Source organism: Amia ocellicauda, chromosome 19 (assembly GCF_036373705.1).
Source record: "Amia ocellicauda isolate fAmiCal2 chromosome 19, fAmiCal2.hap1, whole genome shotgun sequence".
Taxonomy (NCBI): Eukaryota; Metazoa; Chordata; class Actinopteri; order Amiiformes; family Amiidae; genus Amia; species Amia ocellicauda.
The window spans coordinates 16,452,156-16,469,734 of record NC_089868.1 but is presented as its reverse complement, the minus strand read 5'-3'; the positions used below and the strand labels follow the sequence as shown (position 1 = coordinate 16,469,734).

Sequence of the window (17,579 nt, the reverse complement as noted above, 5' to 3'; positions counted from 1 at the left end):
TAATAGTCCTCAAGAACTATGTCACACATCTCTTCAGATCTCTTCAAGCTGATTCAAGTCTTGGTTGGGGACAATAATTACACAATAAATGTGCAATGCAGTGACAAGCTCAACTAAAATGTTTCCATCTCAGAAACATTTTAAACATCTAGGAAATTACTAGCTGAAAAGAAAACCATCTGTGTAATTAATACCGGCCTATATCTAAAACACCCTTCATACCAGAGGAAGGGTTTGGAAAATACATTTCAGAAGAGAGCGGGGAAGGAGAGCAGGGGGCGATTGTTCTCTCTCTCTTTGGGCCACGATACTGAGACCGGTGACGGACTACTATGATGCTCTACTATCAGGACTTCTAATATATCAGAAAACTTGCCATATCATTATGTTATGAAATGCATAATAATAATAATAAATCCTTAAAATTGAATTAAAATATTTTAGACCAATTACATTGTTACCAGTAACAAGGAGAACAAACCGTTTGGAATCGGTGTCTGCTTTATTAAGAAAAAGGATTACATTACTGTAAAGATTGACTGGGTAACTTTTATGGCCTGACAAGATCTTGGCCCAGCTGATTCAACAAGAAAAACAATCATGCTTGATGCATTTCCAGGCCTGTACTTTTATTGCCAAAACATCAGTCTTCTGACATTTCCTGCCAGGAGTTTCATCATTTTTACATATGTATTTATCACATGTGTTCACTATTTATCTGCCATTAGCATGAAGCCTATGCAGCAAAACGCCACATTGCATTAGGTGTTGATATCTAATGATAAATATGATTGAAAAATTACATATATTCCCACTTCTTGATGCAGTATGTTGGTCAGCACATTTACACACTTGTAGGTAATCTGTTTTGACACCTTAAGGAATATACATCTTTCTTTGCTTCAGTAAACTTGTGACTGAAGTTACAGAGCATCATCATTAGTGCAGGTGAACAAACGAGTTTGGCGTTTCAGCTGATTTACAATAATGTTCGGTAAGAGGAGTTTCTAACACATGGAAAAATATATAGACCTGGGAGATGCCCTCTTCTTTGTTATTGCAAAAATAATTTTTGAGACTCAATCAACAAATAGCCTATGTTTATGTTTGGATTAAGAATGAATACAGTGGTCAGAAAGACCATATTTTATTTAGTGATCAAAACACATTTAAATAATTTCACTTATTTCACAGCGTGTAAAACATGAAGCTCAACTGCAGTTCTCTCAGGATAAGAACTTTAATCACCCACAATTAGTTTTCTTTCAATCTGCAAAATATTAAATATAATTACACCATCAAGACATTTGAAATGCAAATTACTTGTAAAATTGTTATTTACACAATTGACTCCAATTAGCTTCTGTCAACTTGAGAGTAAAATGATTTTGTTTTCCACATGAGCACAGAGCTCCCTCTTACACGTGTAACATTTGTCAGATTATATCATTATTTAGGTTTTCCACACAAAAAAAGGAGTTTAATCATAATTGTTAATTACATATCGTCACCGCTGCTCTTTGGAAGGTCAGTCAGAGACGCTGTGTAGGAAAATCATTAAGACAAGGCTAGATGCTTAGTGTTTATGGGAATACAAATAGATTAATATCACTGTCTGTGTCTGCCTTTTACAACTGCAAAGTCCTCCTCCAATGTCAAGGGCCTTAGAGGGAAAGTAAGCTCATGTATATACCTCAGCTTTAATTAAGTTAATAGAGCACATTTATTATCTTCAACATCTCACTCAATTACTCATCAAAGTCTTAGTTTACTGCATTTACAATCTTCCCCCAGCTAGCCTTCTGGGCAAAATAGTCCCAATAGTAATGTCTGCTTTTTGGGATTTGAAGACCAGTCCCAAAAGATGATGCAATATATAAGAAAATTGAGGTTTACCTATTTACTGCCAAAGGCAAATTTATTGACATTATTTTTATTAAATTCCATGATTTATACTGACAGTCATTTTCCTTAACGTAAGCCTTCAATGTTCCTTCAAGATATTTAAGATGCCTTACAATGTTCTTCCATTAGTCTAGTCTTTAAACATTTGCTACTTGATTATATTCCTGTAGGTGTTTGTTCAGCGCAGGGGCAGCTAACCTGAATAAATGGTTGCTGTAAGGGTTTAACTCTCTTTGAAATTAAAATTAACACAATTAAACAACACCACAGTGTATGTATACTAAAAAGCATGATAGTTTAAAGGTTAGTAGACACTATTTTTTACTGTTTACAACTATTAAAGTAAAAACAACAAAGCTAAAAAGCTACGGTACAAAAATCTGACCCTTTCTTTTCCAGAACTGAGCAGCTTAGTTCAAAAACAACACCAACATATTCATCCTTTTCTTTATTTAATAATTCAAAATAAAGTCTTAGGATATTAAATCTTTCCAGTCCAACATACAGAACATCAGATTAAAAAAAATTAGGAGCAGAGCTAATAACACTTTAAATAAACAGTGAAATATTAGTCTTGCATGTGATGGCCTAAATTAAACAAACAATTAAAAGAAAAAGTCATAAGTGTTTAATTTGTTTATTTTCTTAATGCTTAAAAACCACCTGTAACATTGTGCATCCCTATTTTAGGTTATTTTCTTTCAATAAAGATGAGTAGGGGTAGGATGTAAATGTTTAAAGTTGTCTTAAAGCTCTAACTAGAGTGTGCACACACCACTACTGTTTTAAATTATCGAAAGTCAATTAAATAAATGCGACACGGAATAACAGGGTGCTTATGAGTTTGAAAGATGAGTAACCGTCTACTCGTGATTAAAAAAACAACAATGCCCATTGTTATTTGTCAATAGTGATAAAAAAAAGTCATAAACGGATTTCCTCAAGACAAGACCGCAGTCCCTTGAAACCACTCCGAGACCACAACACTAGAAAACACCACAGGGAGGAAAACAGGCAAGAAAACAACTTGTCAGCCGAGTAAAACAAAGACTCAAACATAAAATACGTATATTAAATAATGATATCCATTGTCCTGAATTTTCTCTATAAAATAAATAATTTGCTCCATGACTTCTGGCAACTGGTCTTTCTTACTTAGATACCAATAAGAAATCCACATACAATTCTAAAATAATCTATTAAAAAACAAACAAGAAACATGCTGATCTGTATGCAATGTTTAAAACAAATAAAAAATTGTAATTATCAAGAAATAGGTTTTGGCTTTTCATTTCCTTTGACTCGAAAAAAACAAACAAAAAAAAAACAGACGCTAGCATTTACAGTGAAGATGACATTCGGTATGAAACAGTGCCGTGTTGGTTTAGATTCAATCTTCCACTGTCATTTTCCATTATTTGATCTTAAATCTAGGCTACAATTTGACTCATCCATTGAAGATACCTCTAATTAAATTTGCTACAAAGTACACATACAGGCATAGCAGAGGGCTTAGAAAAGTTCAGGTCATAGCATACCATATGGTTTTATCATATGTAAATATTATCTGCGTAATTGACAACAGGGTTTTGAAGCTTTGATAAATATTTACGTGAACTTTAGGTTACCAATTTGAATAGTCTGAGACATCAAATTCTCAAAATTGCCTTAAATTGACCACTAAGATATCAAAGCCTTAGGACTATAACAGGGCTATTTTTGTTGGATATATTTTTAATATTAATGTAGACAAAAGCGAAATGTAATAAACTAAAACAACAATTGAATTAGGTATGAAACATAACAGGATATTGCAGAGAGATTATGTAGTTTCCTTTTAACTACTGACACTGCCCTGAGCAACTACTGTAAAAATGCTCTAAGCACTGATTAATTGGAACAGAAAATAATACATTCACAGATCTGTCTCCGTGTACAGATTTTACCTGACCGTCAGACACAGGCAGCATTGGAAACATAGACATAGGTGTCGAGGGTGACAGAAGACTGTCCAGATTAATTCTGTTGCTGATAATTACTTTTTTGGTTGGTGCCAAGACACTGCATGTAACAAATGTAAAGCAGCTGTGACAGAGAGTGTTATACTTGGACATGAGGAAGCTTACCTCATGATTGTACAGTGGAAACTGCTGTTGGAAAGATAATAAAGGGATTAACTGGCTTTTTGTACAGCGTTTGGTTTTAAATCAAAATGTCTCATCTGTTTCCTGTGCACGAATAGTTTAAATTCCAAAATGCCTTTGTCTATTACATACATACAGCATACAGTCACACACACACAAACACACCCAATCCTAGTCATATAAGGCCACAAATGCTAATTATTCTGTTCTTTAAACGGTCACAATGATTGTGAAAGGTAAGAGTTAAAAATGTCTGTTGATCTTTTCATTGAATCTTTATTTAAAAATCAAACGGAATATGCGAACACACATTAGAAGTATAAATATGCCTGTAGCACACACTGTTTACCTTTAAAATAAATAGTTTACCATGCGTCTCCTGTCAGTTCAGCTTGCTTACATACTGTTCAAGAAGGATCCCTCATAATTTCAAGACTGATGTGATTTGGTTACTGAGTGGTTCACCACCATCACAATAAGTCATGTGACGCATGGCATCAATTTCTGGTTGGCTACTGGCAAAGCATTTCCTTCCACCCACTTAACTGACATAAATAAGACCCAAAAATATCAATGAAACTGTAAACTCTTCTCCTCACGTCCTGGCATGGCAGAGCACACCAAGACAAGGTGGCTATGCTGTGAAAGTGCCTCTGCTCAATATCCTGGGACTTTATAACACTAAGCATGAAAGCATCTGGTAAGCATCTTTAATCCACAGAGCACTTTACAGCAAGGGTTTGTTTGGTTTTCTGTCTCACGTATCATTTGGCTGTGACATCAGTGCTGGAACTTAATACTCGCCTATCAAACAACAAGAGGAATTACTACAAATGTAGCTGCCACTCCCCCAGTACAGGGCATGGGATTCTGGACAAGAGAAGTGAAACACAACCAAAGCATAGAAATGCACCCAAGAAAACACAGTGGTTGGCAATGATCTCTACACCAGTACAATTCATTCAGTCTACAAATGACTTCTTCAGACCAGCATGGACACACAGTAATAGTCTGGCAAAGTGATTACGCAACCAAGAGGATAAAAGGGGTTACACATAAACACATTCAGTTCTGCTGAGCAAACATACAAGACCAGAGGGAGGAAGTGACAATAGCTTTTTTGGTCTTTGATGGTATCAGACTATTCATTCCTATGAGGTGTAATCATGATTTAAGAAGCTGTATAAGCAGTGAACATGTAAACTCTTTGCGAGAAAAAAAACAGGCCGATCTGAAAGCCTTTTTTTTTTTCTAATTCTAGTGAATGACTATTCATCTTCTTAGAAACACAAGTTCTGAACAGTATGTGTATCAATACTGGAATGTATTCACTACCACAACTGTATTGTACTGGATTTAAACTACCATGCTATTATGAGCGGTTGGTTTGAATAAAAAGGCAATTCACTCAATCCTTTCGGGACTGCAAAACATTTAAATCTCCCATTTTAAGGGGTCAAGTGCATTCATCGTTTGGTTATGTTAACCAGATGTGTTATACCGAGTCCGAGCATTCAGCATCTGAATCAATTCTACTTAAAAAGGGAAGGTCATAAAAAATAAATATCTAGTTTCCCCCATCGCAAATTAGAGAATAACTGTGTATTTGGTTTGAATCCTTATGACTCTTAAAAGCAGGCTGGTTTTATTTTCATTTGGATGGCAAATCTGAGCACGGCAGGTCTGAGGCTCATTTGCATGTTGATTAGTGGAACTTGAGAATGTGCCCAGGAATGAACAGAGGCAGAGCATATTTAAAGCTCAGTATGGCAAAAAAGAGGGATATCCATTTTCAAATGTATATTTTCAAATATTATGAAAACATCAGGTATTAAACAAGATTTGCCCACCTAATATATAGAAAATAAGAAAAAAAATGATGTTCCCTTTAGATAAATGCATTAGCAGTGTTTTGTCTGTTGCCATTATTTTCTTTAGGTCATGTGACTTAATATCGTCCTGGGGTACCATGTAAATGTAGGATACTCTGGGCAGTGTACAGTACAGTTATTTATTTCTGTTCAAAACCCACATCAGTGGAAAAACTAGAAACTGCACATGTGGAGTTAAAGGGTGAAAACCAGCAGCATCCAGCACATGACAACGGCGGTCAGCTCCCCGATGGCAGCGCTCTGTCCTGTCAGAGAGTATGGGACTCACCATGCACTTGTTCGGCTTCTCCCCGGAGTGGACCCTCATGTGGATCAGGAGCTTGTAGCGGGCGTTGAAGGGCTTGTAACGGCGGATGCAGCCGGCCCAGAAGCAGGTGAAGTCCTCGCCCTTGCGCTGGTCGATGTGCACCTTCTCGATGTGGCGCACCAGCTCCTCCTGCTGAGTGTAGGCAGCGCTGCAGTCAATCCAGCGGCACACCTGGCTGTCACCGCCGCCCCCCAGGGCCGCCTCATCTCTGTCAGAGGGGTGGGCGGGCTGGGACAGGGGCTTGGGGGGCAGCAGAGTCTGGGGCTGGCCCTGGAGGTGCAGCAAGGCCCCCTGGCTCTGGTTGATGTACTGGTGCAGGTGGTAGGGCGGGGGCAGGCTGCGGTGATGACGGTGGTGGTGGTGGTGGAGGTGGTGGTGTTGAAAGAGCTCCTCTTCGCTCTGTGAAAACTCATCCACAGGCTCCTGTTTCAAAGAGCTGGCTTTCTGACAGCCATCCAGCAGTCCGTGGTGCATCATATTGTTCATGATGAAGCCGAAGCTCTCGGCCGGCTCCAGCGGCGGCTGTGGGGGGTGCTGGTGCTGCATGGGGAGCTGCTGGTCGCAGTCGCTGCGCTCTGGCTCCCCCGTCTCCGCGGAGGAGGAGGAGGAGGAGGAGAAGGAAACCAGGCAGGCTCCGGGGGACGGCAGGCTGCAGCTCTCCTCTGTCTGCGAACAGGGCGGGGGGCTGAGGGGCTTGCGGCTCCCCGCGAGGTGGGCGCCGACGGCCCGGGGGTAAGAGGAAATGCCGGGAGAATTAGTCCGCAGCCCGTTGACACAGGCGACCAGGGACATCTGGGAAGAGCAGATGATAGCGGTGATATCAATTCCCTCAGACGGAGCTGCTGCCGGGGCCACAGAGAGGCATCGCCTCTTCAGGTTGCCTGTGTGGAGCAGCCTTGCTGAATGACGGGAGCTGCCGACGGACAATGAACCCGGGGAGGAGCCCGCTTCATTATTAAACGAGTACGATGAGAGCGAGTTGGAGAATCTATTGTGGCCGAGGTCTATTTCGGGATGCAGCATGCCAGCCGAGCCCCCTCTCGCCCCGGCCCCACCCCTGCCCGTGGCAATTTCCTGGCTCGCTGGGACCCCCGATACCACTTTGTAACACCCAGGGCTCTCCTGTTTAATGTGCTGGGGGAGGCGTCCGGCTCCATTTAGACAGTGGCTGCTGTCATTGGCAATGTTCGCCGATGTTAGCGTGTCTTGAAAACTGGAGGACCTGTAATAAAACACACAAAAATGTGCTGTATTAGTTATCTGCTGTTGATAGAGAGAAGCCAGGGCTGTCTGGGCCCTGCCAATCAGTCTACCCTGCCAGGTGCCCTTTGTGTCTGACATAACAGTTGAGCACTGTGCTCCCGACATGGGCCACATAATATGATAAGCTCAGTGTTGCTGGAGTAAAAGGTTCAATAAATTATATAATAATCACAAACATTGATTTTTTTTTTTTTTTTAATTGTATGTATTTATTTTAAAAAGCCCCAAATCTCAATTATTACAGAAACAATTATCAGAAAAGCAGTATGTCTGAACATATGGCAGCAAAGCATGTGCATACAAGTCAGACATAGAATAATATTCAGATTACGCCTACTTAAGTCTGACATTTTTTGTTTCTCTTCTGCTGAAAGGCAAAGCCTGGGTAACACAAGTTAATTTAAATACAAAATACTTCAACTGTAAATGAGACAGAGGAGTTGAAGTGTGCTTTTCATGCAGAATACTTGAAATAAAACTTTTCCAGTAATTAAAATAAATAAAGACTCCTGTCGACATAAAGATTCTGACATAATGGGGTTTAGGAAATGTCTGTCATCTTTTCTTTTTCATGCTTTTAGTGGACCTGGTTGTAATGTAGAAGTACATTCAAACAAGAAAACAAAAGACAATGTTTTGGAGAATTTAGCTGTCAACCTGATTTGAGCTGTTTTAGAATAAAAAAAGAGAAAGAAACCAGCGCATTTTCACAAGTACGCATTTTTTAAACAACCAGTTTGTCATACAGAACAGGACTGTAAAAGGCCTAAACTCAGTGACATATTAAAATTAATTCAGCTTAGTCACCTGTTGTGTTGGCATAATAGTGGTCTCTGAAGTTGTACCATTTACAATGCTCTGTATTATTATGTGTATCTTCCTCGAATGAATAGGAAGGAGTTCATATTTCCGAATGTGTTGCTGTGATCTTTTACATAATGATTCCTGTCAGTTCCCTTATTATAGATTGTGTGCAAAGCCCTTGAGAGATCTGAGAATACGTTTTTCTTTTCTTTTTTCTTTCCAATAAAAGAAATACTGCTGTCTGGATCCTTCGGATTTCTGACACAACAGGACATGAAATGTAAAACATTTGCATTTCTAACTGCAAGAAACAAGTTAAATGTAGACATGTCAAAGTAAATAAAGATACTACCATTTTTTAAACATGAGCACACGCATACAGTGACAGAGAAACAAATTGTTATTCAAAACAGTTTAAACCCCCATACTGGGGTTGGACAGCTAAATTTGAAAGTGTCAAAGCTCATTATTTTATAAGTATTCGCAGTTCAGATAAAACATACCAGCAACTTCACAATGAACAGGCTGTGTGCGGGTTCTGCTTTATTCTTTGTTAGCCTAGTTTACATAGCATACAGTTATTGACATATTCACCACTGTAAAATGTGCTTCAATTTCAATTCACAAACAAAAAGGGAAGGGAAATAATTATCATTTAAGTTTCTTTTTAAAAAACAGGGTAATCTCTTGCCAGAGCTGCACTTTAAAACATTTACAAATTCTGTCAGAAACTTGGAAGCACGACTTTGTGAAAAACCTTTGTGAATTTGCTGTCCCAGAAACTCATATCAATTATGTGAGATAAATGCACATCTCTCCGTATCTCTGTCTCTCTCCATTTCAGCCTTCTCTGATAAAGAGCAGCTGCCCGGGTTTAAGAGCAGCACCGTGGTTTAGCAATTGAAGAGGCCAACAGGCAGAACCTGGGCCAACATGGGTACCTGATGTCCGAGCGTGGGGCTGTGGGCAGGCGGTGGCTTTGGGGCGGGCCTTCACAGTGGCCTGCCGGGCGCTCCCCTGCAGGCTGGCTCCCCCCGTGGCCAGGGAGGCTCCTGTGGCATCGAGACAGGGACTCCTCACTCGCCACCAGATCCCCTGAATCCTTCTTCCCAGGGCAGTAGGGGCTGCAGCCTCCGTTAGCTGTAAGACACCAGAGGAGTTCATGTAACAACTTTTACATTCAAACTTCAGTGAGAGAGACAGTCAGGGTCGCACAATGCTGTCTTCGTGAGGGTGTATGTGGTAAAACGGATCACTGAGTGATAGTAGACAATTTTAAATGATTTTAACATATTACAGTATCTATGTCCATTTAACAAATAAAACAGAAATACAAGTTTAAAGTGTGTAATTGAAAAGGTACATATGCTTTATGGCTAACATTATGGATAACTACTCACGGCCCAATGAAGACCTGTCCGATCCCTACACTTGGAGAAACTCAGGACCCCACTCTAAATAGAGGGGTTACTTTGCAGATACAGAGAGACACTAAAATGGGATACTTCAGTACAATAAGCCAATTGTAACTTGCCTATGTATATCATATGTCTTAAAAGTCAGTAAAAGCAGACCGCAATGTGTGTGTTGCCGTTGATGCTGCAGTAAAATTTCAAACTAGATTCTTGTACAGTGAGAACAGACTGTGTTGCTAAATCCATACACATACACACACACGCAAAACAATCGAAAGACAAGTACAATGTTTTACTTGTTGTAATAATGTGAAGAGACGCGTGTTAATTAAAGGCATTTGGTCTTCTCACCATAAGCAAAACCACTAGAAAATGGAAAATATCTTTCATACGTATGTAATTATGTTATTCTTCCACTTCAAAAAGTCCATCATGAATACAATAGGAGACAGGCCCTCTTAATATGCAGACTAATTTTCTTTCAGAATTATTCATATTTAAATGTTTGCCCTAAGGTAATATTTTCTGGGGAAAAGCCTATTGTATTGTTTTTCACAGTTGACAGCACAGAGACAGAGCACAGTGTTTTATAACAAGAGGATAAGTAGAGTTTCTAGAAAGTTGCACAGCTCTTACACCTTCCCAGAGAAAGGGTGTCCACTAGCCCACAGTAGTGAAGATTTAGCTGGAACAGGAATATGAATCAAACATCTGGTCATTTACTGTATAAAGTTTCAACAGGCAGCACAGGACAAAACAGCTCTAAAATTGTATTTTGTATCCTCCCTCTCTACTGGGCTTTATTGGTTCTTATCAAAATCTGGATCATTGCTACAAAAAACACTTTAATGCAGTGATTTAAAAAGATGAAAGACAGGCTGCAAAGAAAAGTCAAAATATCCCCCGAATGAAAAACGATACCTTTGCTGCACTCGAGGTAAAATATACCATATGTGATCTCCTGCTCACTTAACTCAATTTCACCTAATTCAATTTATTTTAATGATGTTATTGATAACGGCATCACTCTGATGGCTCTTTATTAATACAAAACCCCAAACATTTCTTACCCAATAGAAACTCTAACTCGAGTTTACTGTATGTTGCATTCTGGAGGACTGATGTCAAACAGTTCAGTGTTGCTTCATCTGCGTGGCTGTGTAGGAAACGGGCCATGGAAATCGCGCGGGCCAAGAGCAGCAGTACAGTGTGCAGGCGGAGGGTCAGTAATCAATGGCATGCCTATTGTTTCACTGGAGCAAGTAAACAGAAGGCCAGACCCTTGGGCCTCTTCGTTTTCTGTTCCATTTTCAAGAAATAAAAATGTTTTTTGTTATTTAACTCTTGGACAGATTTATTTCGCTGCCAAGAATTATCAATCTTGAAATATCCTCCAGTATTGCTCTACAAAATCAACCACCCACACCGAGTGCCAAGTATTTTTCTCATCTGGTGAGTACCGAGTGATGATTCAAAGGGATCGCGCAACGTGAACACAATGTTTAGTTAAAAAAATAAAAATTAGATAAGTCAAAATTCGTCACTTCTTATCATGAATATTACAAAAGTTCAAAATCCCCCTCATCTCATATTTGTATGATTCAGATCCCATTACTGAGGTCAATGAAGCACCAGAGCAACACTAAATATGTAAATCTTAAGAAAGAAAAACAAAATGGATAGTTTTCAGCGGTCTGACACACAATTTAATAAGCACAGACAACTCACCTACCAAAGCAGCGAGAAATGGCACTTACTGTTAATAACATGATGAAAGCGCAGAAAGGGAATGGACAATGACTTATTTATTATAACACAAAGGTTGGTATATATTCCCGTAGTGCAGACTATGGGCAAATGGCCCACTCCATGGTGAATTAATTAGATGGGAAGTTTGCACAGAAGAAATATCGGGTATAAAGGGTAATCTTACCAAAAAAGGGGTGTTTTCATACAAATAAATTAGCTACAGTGCATCACTTACACTGTCCTATTATCTCACTGTTGGTGCACAGTACCATATTGTCTGTTTGTTTATCTGCTGTTTAGAATATAATTTCTAGTAAAAGTAGATTCTGAATAGACCTGTCGGTGCTGGATGCCAGGAAATATAGAGGCAAGCTTACTACCGTCTCACAAATCATCATCCTTGAGAAGAATTACAGCCTTACCTATATAACAGTGATAATTATATAATTTCTCACTTTTACGTTGAACAAGTTTTGAGTATTTTTTCCTCTTTGGTTTTGTTTTACAATTCTTGTCAAATCATTTTTTTTAAAGTAAGAAAAGTAAGATTTTCCCCATTCATATTGTTCAGATTACAATCCTGTATCTGGTAATAAGGATATGATAAATTAATAAGTGTAAACATGAATGTATAAAACATGTGCAGCTTTTGCACAGTAACGGTTTAATTTAACACACAGTGAGCAGTAGTATTTTTTATATACATTTAAAATATTCAAACACATCAAACCTTACATGCAAATGTCAACCACTTTCTACATTAAGAGAATGTAGAGATAAATAGAAGATACATATTTCCAAAAAACAAACATACCAACTTATGTATGAAATTAAACAATGTGAAACTCAAATTGAATACTGGGTCAAATTATATTTATGATAGGTGGCTAGGTCATATTCTTGAGTGAATCCTGGCCTAAGTCCATGAAATCTTAGAGGAATACAGATAACCATGTTATTGTATCTGCTTAAATGTAATCCAATTATATTACCTAAATACATACATGCATGCACACACTAATGTATAGCTAGCTTGCTGTGTAAGAGAAGCAAGGTTGTATAAACCCTCAAGGAAAAGTTTCCTTAAAAAAGCTGTAAAGGGGTTTCTGACAAGTATAAACCTAGGTTGGAGTGCTGCGGAGTTGGTTGGCTACATTTCTACCTTTGGGCAGTTAAAAGATACAACTACGTAGATAATCCTGCAAACATGTGTCTTATCAAAGACTGTCTAACATTTATTATGTGGACATTTTGCACCTGCAACCATGTACTATAAAATAGCATTTGTTTAAGAAACCCTGACAATATGACCGTTTGAAGATTTATATGATTTACAATTATTCAAGAAATCAGAAGAAATTATACAGCCTTTGGGCATGTACTACAAAACTGCAATGACACATTGAGACGTGATTTCATTAACCGATCATTCTGCCTGCTCACAATGAATAAAGCTGTTAATAGAATAGTCATAAAGCTAATAACATAAAATTGATACTTGGACTAGGGACCAAATCAATTAAATCAAAAATTTGACCCACCCGCTAACATAAAACTATAAACCTGTACATCAGAGAGGTTATATTTAGGATTAGAAGAAAGTGGCATCTTACTAAAAATGAAGCCGCAACTGAGTACACATCTGTAGTTTTCTATTGGTCAAAGTTTTGATTTAATTAGGTCCCTGACTCAGGAACAGGCTCCAGTAGTTAGCTATTGGATTCTAAAATATATATTTATTTTACATTCATGTCTCCAACAGCAGAACGGTTTATTACAGCTGCACATTACAATTTTAAAGGGAAAGTATGAAGTGAATTAGTTTGTTTTTGTAACAGGGACTGGTTAACAAGAAAAGGTTTGAGGGAACGAAAATAAGTGTATGGTAGCCATACTAGAGGTTTTAATAAAACTTCCCACTCTCTGGAACCGGCATTGCCCAGGGTGTAATAAGCAAATGCTATAATTGTATATATATATATATATCTATCTACACAATAAAATCTTTTCAAATATTATAGATTGTGCTGCTTATGATTTATTGCTTAGCTGCATTAATGGAATTAGTCACGCTCGACCAGGATGAAAGAGTTCTTCTGCATATGGTGGCTTGGAAGCCGACCAATAGTAAATTCGGTTTATATTAAACGTGCAGAATAATTCAGCGTTGAATATTTCATTATGTGCTGTAGCCGTTTCTCTTAATAGGTGGAAGTCTGTATCAGCTCCAATGTCTTGTAATGCAAGAAGGGGGAAAGTGAAGAAAATGATCGAGAATCCTCCTTTTTCACAAGTAGGTTGACAACCTAATAAGATCATGTTTCTGCCCAGCTGGCAGGTTATCCCAGGGCTGCCGGATCTACTCTGGTCAGCTTCACAGTGGCTGGACCTGGTTAGTGTGAGGATGGGTGGTCTGTTTCAGGCAAATCAGGCTCTGCGGTCCACTCTGGTCGAGACAGTAGGAGAAGTGGGCGAGTCACTGCTATGCCTCATGATCGAAGAGACTGAGGGAACTGAACCTTTTCACCCTGGAACAGAGGAGACTACATGGGGACTCAAGTCTTCAAAATCATGAAAGGCATCGACCACATCAAACCTGAGGAGCTTTTCCAGATCAGCAGGGACACACGCACACGGGGACACAAATGGAAAGGCATTCAAGAAGGAAAACAGGAGACACTTCTTCACACAGAGTTATTATAATCTGGAACAAACTCCCCAGCGATGTGGTTGAAGCTGAAAATTTGGGAACATTTAAAATGAGACTGGACAGGATCCTTAGATCACTTAGTTATTAATGGACACCGAACGAGCACGATGGGTGGAATGGCCTCCTCTAGTTTGTAAACTTTATGTTCCATCTTTTGAAATTCTCTTCATTTTTTTTAATATATTTTCTTGTAAACTGTTTTCCCAATTAATTTTACCCACCCATATGTTAAGAAACCTGCAATTATGCAACACACACACAAACAAATCTCTATGCCCAAACATAAGCTTGCAATATGTGGCATTCGCTCAACCCTTTTTACAACAGTGCAAAAGTAAATCGCTTAATAGGTTTACAACATTTGTTTTCTAAAAAGGAACGAGACTGTTCTATGTTTTCAATGTTTTGCAGCCTAATGCAGAACTGGATTCTGGTTAGATTTCTAGCCCGCAACGTTCCAAATAAATTAAACGTGATAATTTCGGGAGTCAGATTAAAAGGAGCTTTATTATCTGTGTGCCAGAACGGCTTGGGGCGTGTGATGTACACACACTTGGAGAATACAGGCGTGCCGACTCCACTGACACGTCCACCAAGAGATGTCAGAATAAATAAATAATAAGTGAGGAATAATACCTCTCTGGATATGTGTCTATTCTGTTTATACCTAACTTCCCCAAAGCTTGGCAAGCCACCGCAGAGTGGAAGACTTGTACAGCTTCGTCTTCATATTCTGAGGCCGCCTGCTTCCCTTCACCCTTTCCCATTCCCAGCCCGGGTCAGCAGCCACAAAAAGCTCCATCCTTGGACCTTCACAGATCGCTGTCCATCCGGCACATGCTTTTTGTGATGAAGGGCACTTCCATGCCAGCATTGTGTTTGCTCATGCATCATGTAGAGATTCACACAACATATTTCTGTACAATTAAGACTCCTATTTAGGATGTTCTCATCTAAGTTTTCCCAGATTTTCTTTTTTGGAATAAGAAATTATGCCGCCACCACCACCTACAGCCTTTTCCAGCATCTTGATGAGCCAGAGAGACGATAAAAGGCCCGATGGACGTATTTACAAATGTCAGCTGTGTGAAGACTACGCTACAGAGCAAGCATCAAAGAGAGGGCTTCAATTCAATGTTCTGAATCTCCTTGGTCCAAACAATGCCAATCCTTACCCTGTGAATAAGCAAATGGACGTGCCCTGACATACTGAACAGAAACTCAAGAGCAGACTGCGTTTAAGAATGAATTTCGGACTGCAATACGTCTTTTTCAACTGAGGAGATGTTCACGTTTATGTTGAAGAGTTTGAAAAATGAACTTGAAAATTAACAAAAGATATATACATATGCCAGAGCAATTTATACATATTTTATTTTAAGTAAACTGCTGGGACTCATCTTAGAGGATGAAACTAACAATGAAGTCAGCTGTAATGAGTCTAAGGCAAGCCTGTGATTTATAGGCATGTTTATTATGTGGGATTTGGATAATCAAAACATAATTAATGTACTTATACTAAAATAAAAAAACTAATGTTCCACTCAAGACATTAGTTACACAGAAAGTATGCATTACAGTATATTTTCATTTCACTGTTATGATATAAAAGATTCAATATTGGGTTTGTTCGTTGCCACATTTAAATTAGAACAGTTAGAATATACTTGATCTCAACAGTTTTCTATACAATGACACAAGATAGTGGAACTTAATCTGGTTTCAAGACAAAGCAGAAGTAGAATCGCACCGATATGCCACGGAGGATCTCAAAAGGTGTCACAGACGGTTCTCTACTTCCGAAAAGACTGGAAAGATTGCTGGCCCAGGCCGGTATTAAACTCTTATGTTCTCAATTAAGAATGTATCTATCAGCAGCTGGATTGAGACTCGCTGGACATACCCATTGAAGATGCCAAGCCAACTCTGATCCTTTTCCCCCCGAAAGTTTAGGAAAGTTTCAGCGTGATGGATGAAGCCACTTGCAGTATTTTAATTTGGGATAAACTAGGAATTGCATATTTCTTTATTCGTATTTTTCCAAGACTTCTTCAGAAGAACAATGGTGTATTAAGAGCAGCTACCCTTAGGCAATATTGAGATTGGGTCAAAGTGTTTGTTTTTTCCACAGGTTTAAATACAATAGGAAGGCACTAGAACCCGAAGTAAGAAAGTTTCCTCTGCACTGCGGTCTATAATAAAAGCTCACGATAATTACATGGCGTAACTAATTTCTTAATCCCTGATAATTGCGCCTTCCAGAAACACCCATTAATATAGGATGTCTGAACTTTTGCACTGTTCAATAAACAGACGTGGAAAACCTTAAACTATTTTCCTAAGCACTATTTAATGTTATTTCAACTGTCCTGGCCTGCAACAATAAATCTTCCACCTAAGCTGTACACCCTCCCCCTCCCCCTCCCTGGGACAATAGGAGCTATGCATCTGATCAGCAGATGGTTTGGCATTATTAAGTGTAATTGGTGGTAATCTTGTGTGATTTTTTATTTCAGTGACACTTCATTTTCTATAATTCTCGCACAGTCTTTTAAGTCACCTAAGCACTGTGTTAACTGCAGAAGTGAAGCTTCTCTTGTGCCAGCTTTTAATGTTTTCAGTTTTCTGAGATGCATAAAATTAAAAGCAGATGTGCAAAACTGAACTTTTGTAGTATACTGTAAATGTTTTTTAAAATGGGATTTCAGCTTGATACACGTCAAACAGCTGAACTCAAGGTACAACAAGCTGCCAAAACCAAAAGACAGATGCTGTTGGAAATCCATTATGACATATAAACTACAGCCACTTTAGCCCCATAAATCATATGATCAGCATTTAAGCAGTTAATAACGAACATCTAATTTTTTTCGGTATTCATACAAAGGCATGTCGAGCAGACGTCAGAGCACTGGATTTCACAGAATGCGTTTTTTTCCTTCATAATTGTTTTCAACTACAGATGTTGTGTATTAACTATAAAACTTCTCTAATGAACCTTCATTTTTCTGAGGTCTCTGAAACACTAACATTACATTCTATTGGTGGTTTTTAACAACCATATATTCCGTCAAAAAAAAAAAAAAAAAAAGAATAAAAACTTAAAAAATCCTCTGGGACCTTCAATTATTCTCAAAGAACAATTAATTTTAGTTGGATTTGTTGAAGAACTGATGAAAGCACAGCAAGAAGAGATTTCTGAGTAAGGACATTAGACAAATAATTCTTAAAAATATTCTTAAAACCTTTGTTAACAATAAAAATTGTAGGGCCCACTACATAAAATCTCTATTAAATATTTATTTTCTAAGCAATGATCCATTCATTTATAATGAACTGGCAACTGGTAACGTTTTTTTGCTGGAAAACCAGATAGGTATTTGTTCATAT

General features: G+C 38.5%; 1 protein-coding gene across 1 annotated transcript in view; it reads right to left on the bottom strand.

The window, feature by feature from the left end:
• The window catches only part of LOC136715028 (zinc finger protein GLIS1), a 61,424-nt gene extending 46,468 nt beyond the window's left edge, over positions 1 to 14,956 (bottom strand). The window contains exons 1-3 of the mRNA XM_066692702.1: positions 14,857 to 14,956; positions 9,257 to 9,455; positions 6,210 to 7,470 (exon numbers count right to left, since the gene is read on the bottom strand). Of these exons, the coding sequence (XP_066548799.1) occupies positions 6,210 to 7,470; positions 9,257 to 9,455; positions 14,857 to 14,956 (1,560 nt within the window). The remainder of the gene's footprint in view (positions 1 to 6,209; positions 7,471 to 9,256; positions 9,456 to 14,856) is intronic.
• Between the last annotated feature and the right edge of the window lie 2,623 nt (positions 14,957 to 17,579).